Here is a 9,867-nt window from a genome sequence, read left to right as displayed (position 1 = left end):
ATACAGGTGGTAGGGTTGGAAATCTCTGTCCAACCCTTGCAATGGCATGGGAGATCTTCTATCTTTCCCTCAGACTTCAAATGGATGAGATATCTAAAAAATTTACAAGGAAAATAAGTATAAGTAAATAGTATATATCCAATAATTTGCACAAGAGAATAGCAATTTAATTTAGGAAAATTGGTGTGTACCTGAAGACTACCCTATGTGAGGCATGGTCAAGATTTGTTTTTTTACGACAAGATTCTCAATCTTTTCAACACCCCACCACTCACTAGACTCCCTTATCTTAAGAGATGTGAACATGTGTTTCCTTCCCTCAAGTTTAAGGTCATTGTAATACTGGCTTAGAGCAAGAAGCCAACACGACCAATGTTTGCCATTGTCTTTAATTCCTCCAACACTGCTATATCGTCATTCTTGATCTTACCCAAAAAGACCTCTCAAGACAACCATCTTTTTTATTAAACAAACTATGAAATAAAGCATAAACCAATATGGAAGCTTGAAAGTGAAAGACCAAATAAAACATTATCCAGTATTACTCACCCTCTGTATGGAACATCCGAAGCAAGCATCGAATACATATTCCTCATGATGAAACTCACTTCTAACAATGGCAAATATTGAATTTTTTTCTCTACTCTCATGGGTGCGAGGGCACTACACTTTATTCTTTCTAGTGTAATAATCCTCTTTGCTCCCTCGAAATTCAATGAAAGTTTTGTTTTCCACATCCCCTAATTGTGGATTGAGAAAATTCAAGAAAGTTATGTTTTCCACATCCCCTAATTGTGGATTGAGATAATTCAAGACCTACACCAAATTAAGTTTTCAATAAGGGCAATAACAAAAATAGTCTAAAATGCGAACATTTTCAAAAGTAGTTCACCCACTTTTACCATGCGATCATGAATTTTTTATTAAATCCCATTAATATCCTTTTTTTCTTCAATCCTCTCCTCAACAAAAACTGTTCTTTTATTTCTCTCAAGTGCTCTCTTCACATCCATGTTGAGTTCAACCTATATATTTGATGAAAGAAAGATCGTTTGAGCCCATACTAAAAAAACAATGTATAGTGCAAAGTTATTGTATTTGTTGCTTGGAATTGTCATATTTCATTTCTTTGGAAGTTTGGGTCTTCATCTTCCTCGTGTCGCTTCTTTTTCACTCCCAAGTCGTGACATGTTAGTGAAAATCCCCCATTTGCAATTGAACCATGCATTTTGCATCCCAAATAGGTTCCTTATTCTCTTCTTTAATCCTAAGAGGCATGGCAGATGCTTAAGTTTCATCTCCTCAATTCTTCCTAGAATCATGACCAGCCTCGCTTCTTCACTTGTTCTCTTTCCCTTGTTTCTACTTTTCTTGCTTGACCGGAACTTCTGCAAATAGGTCTATAGGAGGCCCAGGTAGAGTGCCAGCCTCATCGTTGCTAGCTCTCCACTATCCTCTCGTTAAGGATCATAGAAAAGGGGGCAATGGTGTCAAGCTCACCAACTATCCTCTTGTTAGTAGAATTAATCGCAAAATCAAAGACATTTCAAAGAATTAATCTCAAAATCAAAGACATTTCAAAGACCTTATGGAAGTGATTTTAATTGGTGGGTTGAAACTTGTTTGTCCCTGAAATCCACATATGCTTGACAAGAAAGCAATTGTTGGGTTTGCAAAAGGACAAGAAAAAGAGTGTATGAGGAAAAGCTTGCAAAAGAGATGTATGCACTCCTCAAGCTAGAAAAATTCATCAAGATATATGAAATTTACCACCATGATGAGCCTCTCTCCCTCTTTTTCTTTGTCTACTCTCTTGCTCTCATCCCACCAACCTCACCCCACAATATGCTAATGCTCGCAAACATTCAAACTCTATTATTTTAATTTCAAATAGAAGATTAAAAAATTACATGGAATTTTACACAACTTGGTCTGGCACTTCTAATAAAAAACCAACTTATAAATTTATGAGATAAAAATTAACTATACAAGGAAAGCAAACAATTTCAGCCACAGGCTACCGAAGATATCTTTACGTGTTCAGCAATTAAGCAACCCAATACAAAACCTTCCATGGTTTTGTTGAGTTGACATCCATAAAAATCACACTCAAAATGTGATTCTGCTATATCTGCGACATCTTAAAAAGGTGACGCGCGTTAGGGAAGGGCATGTGAGCCATAACCTTCTATACAAGATGTACAATATCCCCTGCCACATACACGCGGTTTGCTGATTGCAATCTCTGCAGCAATAACAAACATAAGAGATCGCTGAGAGCATATACTTAGCATGTTAATCTGTGAAAGACATTGCACGAGTCTGCAAAAGAAAAAACTCTACCAGACTAAGCATAAGAAAATTATAAACGGGAAAATGTGACCCTCTTCGTTAAATCGGTCGCAATATTCAAGTCAAAAACGAGAGCTTAGATGACTAAATTGAAACCTGTAACAGCCAAGTAAGCTCCTGTTGCGAGAAGGGGGCTGCATTCCCAGCATTAATGAAAGCGGCAATGTCAGTCAAGGAGATCATCTCTAGCCGATTGGTCATCATGTGCTGGCTAAAGGTAGCATTGAATCTGTCCTCCCTGCTATGACCAGCAGCAGAATCCAAAAATGAAAACCCAAAAAAGAACAAAAACTGATTTCTGCTATCGACCCATTTGAAAGAGTAACTCGACGAGTTAAAAAAATGTCACAAAAATGACACTGAACAAAATCTTAATTTCATAGGATGAATCATTTCAAAACCAGTCTGGGAACATCGGCATGTAATAAGATTGAGAGTGTTAAGCTAAAGTGTAGGTAAGAGCTATGATATTCATTAAAATTTCAATAAGGACTCAGGTAGAAGTCGAAATAAGATTCATTAAAATTTCAATAAGGGCCGAGATAGCAGTTGAAATACGAGAGCAGACCTTTCTGTAGATACTGGATGAGTAGCAGGAGGTTGGCCTGAGCCATCTGCAAGGACTTCACCATCCGTTTCCCTAATAAACAAAAACAGAAAATGTTAAGTTCACTTGAATCCTTCCATTTCCCAAGTGAGCAATAGCACTTGTTGACATGTAGCTCCAAGCAAGCCTTAAAGAGCACCTGCTATGTCCGAGAGCATCCTCTTCAGCACCATTCTCACCATCTCCACTTGTCCTCCTTCGATTAGTGCCGAGAGATTCTGTGCTCATCCTGCGTCTCTGCCTTCTGGGTGTTCTGCACAATTCCACAAACCCAATGAGCCCTCTACCCAAAATTTCTTCACTTCTGCAGACCTTCTGGAACCCCAATGAATCCTTTCCCCAAAAATTCTTCACTTGTGTAAGCCCAATGCCAAAATTTCTTCACTAGTCTTAGATGGAAGAACGATGATAACTTCAAACTTTGAAAGAATTCAAATCATACCTGTCTTCACCTGCTCCTGCTCCTCCTTCATCATCAGGGCCGTCACCATCTCCTCCATCCTCTCCACCATCACCTTCAGCACGACGTTTTCTCTCTTGTTCCCTTTCCCTCTCCTGTTCTCTTTGATCCATTTCTGTCAACTCCTTGTGGTAAACCGCGAAGTTCAACACCTTGAGTGCTGCTTCTACGTCAGCTTTCAGAACCTGAGTCACGTACAGGAGCGTCCACTAAGACAAAACACGTTGGATTCTCGATAACACAATGGATGAAGGCAAAGGTGGCCTTCCTCTCAAATGCCCAATCAAAAGCTTAGTTCAAGCAACGATCAAAAGTTTGGTTGGAGCAGACTTTACCGAATTCCTTAATTTCATTTTCGCATGGGCAGCAGACAGACGAATTATGGTCTCTAACGTTCGAGCAGTGATCGGAAGAGTTCCTCCACCGGCCTGCAAGAGACATCACTACGAATATTGATAAAGCTCAAAAGCAGGGTATACACTCTCGCATCAAATTTCCTTTTTTTTTCAAGTAAAATTTGCCACTTAAGATGAGTAGGACCTTGTTGTCTGAGCTTGCATTCCGCATTTCAGCATAAGCAGAGGCAATTTGCTCTGAAGCCTGGAGGAGGAGCCGGAATCAGTCTATAGAATCGTAACAGTGTGCCATACACAATGTAAAGTCGACAGTGGGCTGGATAATGCTTTACGCTGACCTCGTCTGAAAGCACCGGTTGATGCCTGCTCTTAGCATAGTGAATGTACTTTTTCAGAAATTTGATTGTCAAAGCCTCGCGTTTTGCTTGTCTTGTCCTCCGTTCTCCGTGCAGCAAGCGATTATACTTAACAAACATGGCTGTTGCTGTTTCTGGTTCATCGTCCTCAACCATCCTTGATGCCCCGTCCAGAATGGGTAATCCTGGCAGGGAAAATATCGTCGTTGAACAATGTCGGACGGACCCAAGACGCCAAAGCGACAAGGCACTCACAGAAATTACCTCCGTTTTCAGCTGGCGAGCGATATCTGTGCATACGCAATACGTGCTCTGCTATGTGGCGGTCGATATCGGCGTCCATTTGATCAAGGACAATAAAAAGCAAATCGAATCGAGACAAGAGGGAATCCGGCAGACCAATATTCTTAGTCGGAGTAAGAGATCGATCATACTGCATCGGCCAAATTAGTGATTTAGCCATCTTTTGATGTAATTCTATGGACAACTACATATTCTTGTCACAAGTTCGAAAACTTACCAGCGATCTTTTCATGTAATTCTATGGACAACTACATATTCTTGTCACAAGTTCGAAAACTTACAGTGCCATAGATAGGATTCGCAGCAGCAACAACACTGCAGCCATCTTTTCATGTAATTCTATGGACAACTACCTATTCTTGTCACAAGTTCGAAAACTTACAGTGCCATAGATAGGATTCGCAGCAGCCACAACACTGCAGCGGGCATTCAGAGATGCATGTATCCCCGCCTTAGCAATGGTAACCGTCTGCTGCTCCATAACCTCGTGAATAGCAACTCGGTCCAGGTCGTTCATCTTATCGAATTCGTCAATGCATACCACGCCTCGATCAGCTAACACCATAGCTCCGGCTTCCAAGCGCCTCTCACCTGCAGTCCATTAGGAAAGAAAAAGAAACAGAAGATGAATAGCTCTGCAATTCATCATAAGAGGGAAAAACACATGCCTGAAATCTACGAGCCATTACCAGTTTCTTGATCCGTAGTTACTGCTGCTGTCAGTCCCACCCCAGAAGATCCGCGCCCTGTGGTAGAGATCGCGAGTGGAGCAATGTTCATTATAGCACGTAAAAGTTGAGACTTGGCCACGGAAGGATCTCCCACCATCATCATGTTTATGTCACTGCAAAACCATCGAGCACCCAAACTCGTGATATAAGTAAGCTTTGTCACTCCAAGTAACTCAGAATTGAGATGAGCTTACCCTCTGATATGTGTGCCGTTCTTAAGATTCTTCTCAACACCACCAAGCATCTGCAAGATAACTGCTTTCTTTATCCATGAATGTCCGTATATAGACGGTGCTAGTGACTCCCCCAGTAAATCAAAAGCGTCCAGCCTATTTCCCACTTTCTTGATGTTCTTAATGTCCTCGTTGGTAAACACGGGTGTGTTGATCTCCTTATTCAGCTGTGCAATGTTGTCTGCAACAATTATGGTCCTGTAAATTGAAGAAAGAAAATCATGTCATCTCTCCTGATCACCCAAGAATTCAACCGTCAAAACTTGGAAGAGTGTCACTTGTAGAAGATTTTTCACACCTGAAAACGCCATTTACGCTTCCTTTGGATTTCCCAGGGATCGCCTTGTAAACGCCCACTACAGCTACACGATCTCCTGGTTTGCACGTATCCACAAGGTCATCTTCAACAATCACATCAACAGAACGAGGAAGATGACCAGGGGCAGAATTTTCTGGCATTTCTTGAATCGAAATTGTCTGATGGTCTCTATACTTGCAAAGACCAAATTCTGTAACCAGAAGATTCCCTAGGTCATCCTGTTGATCAGACAAATAGGTACAATTCTTAGCAAACTTATCAAAGCACTCTACCAATATTTTCAACTACAAAGGCAAAGCAGTTTCAACATACTCGTGTGGGGTAGACAGATCCTGTTGGAAGGCCTGTAGCCGACGTGATATCACGGTACTCTCTATATGTGAAATCCCCAGTGGTGGGACAAAAGTGCACACTTTTAACCACCTTAGGTCTGACCAAGGAACCTGTGGGTACAGAGGTAACGATTCAACAAGTTGGAATCAAAGAGACATTTCAGTACGTAATTTCTAAAAAGCCTAACATTTTATCGAATTTCCCTAAAGCATAGACAGATCAGGCTGTGGATGCTCGATTTAGAGACCCAATATGCATCCCTAAAGACCTACTAGATGTTCGAAAACAATCAGAAACCACAGGATTCAAGAAAACTGATCATATTCATTGCTTTTCTTATTTGAAATTAAAGCATGTGCAGGCAACCACGGTCAAGCAGGGCAAGGAATGATAAAATCCAGCCATCTGTCAATGATGACACCCGCATCAACCATAACCAGCTGGTTGTGGTTGACTTGCAAACCAGCTACAAGCTGCTTCTAGCCAATTAATTGCCAACAAAGTGTACAGAGGAAGTGTTGTATAAAGAGGTCTCAGCCAAGGAATCCAATCGATTCTCTTTTCTTCTTGTCTTCTTCATTGGGCTCCTAGACCCAGCTACTTGCCTCGACACAGTAGGGGCAGTGAATAAAATCTACAAGACTGGGTTTGGAGAAACGCCAACCTGAAGGAAAGAGCCAAAACAACTTTGAATATGCGCTCCTAAGCTGGCAAATCAAATAAATGTACAGAACCTAAAGAATGCCTTTATGGTTATTTCGTATCAAAGGCATGCCAAACTGGCATCTCAACGAGTTTCCCTCCAGTTGAAATACGTCTCTTTGTATTCACCAATGGTCATTTATTCCTTGGCTTTACTCGGACAAGAGTCTTGTGCACTGAAATGTTGTGCATGACATTGAGGAACTACACGTTCTGCTTGCAGCTTGGCTCAAGAATCGGAAAATAATGAAGCACACTAGAGTTGGCATGTCCACTACACATCCTGCTTTGTAAGCTTGCCTCAATAATATAAGCACACTTGCTTATCCATGATAGACTTGACACATTACTAAACATTCTCCTCTAAATATGTCAGAGCTTAATGAAGGGGGGGAAAGGGGGCTAAGTTAATTGTATAGAGAGTTAGAGGGAATTGTGGATGTACTCACTTTTTGATGTGACATCTAATCCTATCCTAATCTCTTTCTCCCTCTCTCTCGCTCTCCCCCCTCTCTCTCTCTCTCTCTCTCCTTCCCATCCTTTTAGCTCGCATTCCCTCTCTCCCTTCCACTCGTTCTATCCCCTTTCTCTAGGCTGCCCCTATTTCCTTTTCAACATTGGTATCAGAATCTCCCTTCTGGCACCGTTGCTTCCACTCCCCCATCATAATCCATTAAGAGACATTCACTTGGGCAAGTCTTCAATGCCGGTATGCAAACCACTCGCCTCTGTTGTGGTCTCCATTCACCCATGTCTACGCACTAAGGCACGCAGCATAAGACAACTCGACTAATGCCTAGATCCATGTAGCACACGACAACCACTAATGTACTCACTTCCTACTCTCTTCCTTCCTCCTGCAAGGTGCCCTCTCTCTCTCTCTCTCTCTCTCTCTCTCTCTCCTACTCTCTCCTACCCATCCTTTCAGCTGATTCCCTCTCCCCCTTCCTCTCTCCACATGCAGAATACAACATGCAGAATAGAGTTGTGACATGAATGGTTGTATAATAAGATCTAGCCAGGTTGTTTGGATACTTACATTTGGTGACAATGCCTTCCACGCACACCAAGCTGCCAAGAAATGGGGACAGAAGTTCTCTTGGAGTGACCTTGTGGAAACCAAACTGGCCTTCGAATCCAACTTGCACCTCCTCTCCTTCTTGTAGGTACTTTGGGTCTATGCTTCTGGTGACTTCATCAAGAGCATCAGCAAAAGGCTGTAAATATTCACTTGGAGTTTGTATCAACCTGCAGATCCAAAAAATGGGAAACAAAACGAGGCTTCAGGTACACCGACTAGTCTGCACCCGAATTAAAGCACACTTGCATCAAGCGTTTCCATGACTGCACAGCTATAAAGCAGAACTACAATATGCATTCTAAAGATAATATTCTAAATTGGACATTTACAAATAAAGGTGAGCTTATTTTCTCTCTAAATTCTCCTTGCGCTAGCTAAGACAACATTATCTGCGACACTATTTGCAATTATCATCACCTTGAGAGTAATCAAATGACCCTTCTCTCAAAAGAACGTCGCACTGCCCTGGTGAAACAAATACCTGCGAGTAAGGTCGTGACTGAAATTTCGGAGGTCAGTTAGATCAACGAGGAGCCGATGACGCCCTTGGGCAATCATGCTTCTTATCTTATCCATGTAGATTCCTTGCCCGATCTGTCATGCAGAAATATAGAGAAACATCATCAGCTGAAAGCAGTCAAAAACCCAGGTCGGACAGGTAATCTGTTGTACAAAACACCGTGAGCTCTTCTCTACTACAATCCCAACGCCTCAAAACATCCAGCAAATAGTAATTCATAAAGGGGCAGAGGGCAAGAACAAGAACGCACTAGGGGCTGAGAAGGAAGCGAAAAATGGGTGGCAAGGAATGGCAAGGGAATGGGCAGCGAAGTCCGGAGAGAACGTTAAAGAGAGAGAGAGAGAGAGAGAACGAGCAAAGGGGGGAAGAGGAACGTACGTCCTGGTCGAGGAAATCCATGAAGGTGCGTTTGTGAGCGAGGTGAGCCTCCTGGTTGAGATCCATAGCGATGGAGGGAGCAGGAGGAGATGGAGGTTAGGGAAAAAAATTGTTGAGAGCAGGAAGGCAAAAGAGCCGGAGAAGCCAAAGCTCTGGCGATTTGCAACCCAACAATTTTGAGACGACGACTCAGAACTCCATTTTGGCGGGAAACCTTCTCCCGCGAAAATCTCTTAACCCATGCCCAACCTTCGTTCACTTCAACATCTTAACCCTAGCAGCACAAGAGCACAATACCCCCCAGGTGATGAAATGGACCATTAACTTGTGTCTTTGCGCAGTTTTGGGGAAAAAAAGGGGGGGCAGCGAGGGAATCCATGGCTGTCCACTTGTCGGCATGCATGTGGAGGGGTAGTGTGGTTAGTTCTGGAGCATTCGTGAGTGGTTAAATAGGCATAACAACGTAGGATTCTACGTGCAATCATATTCCCTTACATCCATGATGTGGCCGATGGGGTTAAATCTGGTGTTGCGGGGAATGAGGACGTTGTGGAATGATCAAGGGCAAGAGGCTAGCTCGGCGTCGTGTTAGGAGGACGAAGAGGATGGTGATGGCGATCATGTTCTGAGGCAATTGGATGTGCAGGCTATTGTCATCGATGCAGTTTCGGTGGATCGATGAGCTTTTAGTCAATTATATATTCGATTTGGCTATGGGTTTTTGCTAGTCTGACTTGTTGTTATTGCTGTTGTGGTGTGAAGAACAGGGTTAGAAAGTCCGTGAGGTCGTCTGCGAAGAAGAGATCAGACCCGAGAGTTTTTGAGCTAAGTGTAAAGGTGGGTATTGGAGGTGGGGACGTGGATTTGAGCATTCTAACCAAGGTAGAGAAGTTTATGGAGGACGCATGCATGTCTGGGTTCTGTGCGGTTGAGAGGGGAGGTGCATTGTCCCGCCTGCACTTGCAGATGGTAATTCAGATTTCTGCTCGAAGTATTCTGACAATAAGTAGATTGATCCAAAAGTATGTTGCATGGGATGTGAGTAGGCCAAAGGGTGTGATGATAATGTGCCGTGCCCTGAAGCAAAGACATATGCACACGTGCAATGGGATGCTAGGCTACTATTTGAAAGATTT

General features: G+C 42.6%; 1 protein-coding gene across 2 annotated transcripts; it reads right to left on the bottom strand.

Moving 5' to 3' along the window:
* Positions 1-1,974: 1,974 nt before the first annotated feature.
* MCM3 (Minichromosome maintenance (MCM2/3/5) family protein) lies at positions 1,975-8,888 on the bottom strand. 2 transcript variants are annotated; one of them, XM_087375601.1, is made up of 17 exons: positions 8,732-8,888; positions 8,315-8,427; positions 7,792-8,000; positions 6,030-6,160; positions 5,697-5,935; positions 5,360-5,596; positions 5,124-5,278; positions 4,817-5,025; positions 4,396-4,564; positions 4,114-4,316; positions 3,960-4,019; positions 3,755-3,847; positions 3,402-3,604; positions 3,099-3,212; positions 2,921-2,992; positions 2,449-2,593; positions 1,975-2,245 (listed from the first exon to the last, which is right to left on the bottom strand). In XM_087375601.1, exons 1-17 carry the CDS (start codon positions 8,795-8,797, stop codon positions 2,189-2,191), a joined length of 2,475 nt encoding a protein of 824 aa, XP_087231727.1. In that variant the 5' UTR covers positions 8,798-8,888; the 3' UTR covers positions 1,975-2,188. The 2 variants fall into 2 exon arrangements, with proteins under 2 accessions (XP_087231727.1, XP_087231728.1); XM_087375602.1 differs by having other exon boundaries at positions 2,449-2,590.
* Between the last annotated feature and the right edge of the window lie 979 nt (positions 8,889-9,867).

This window comes from Dipteris shenzhenensis, chromosome 6 (assembly GCF_047967505.1).
Source record: "Dipteris shenzhenensis isolate YYH24624 ecotype China chromosome 6, Dip_SZ_1.0, whole genome shotgun sequence".
NCBI lineage: Eukaryota > Viridiplantae > Streptophyta > Polypodiopsida > Gleicheniales > Dipteridaceae > Dipteris > Dipteris shenzhenensis.
The sequence above is the reverse complement of the archived record's forward strand: the minus strand, read 5'-3'. Positions and strand labels throughout refer to the sequence as shown.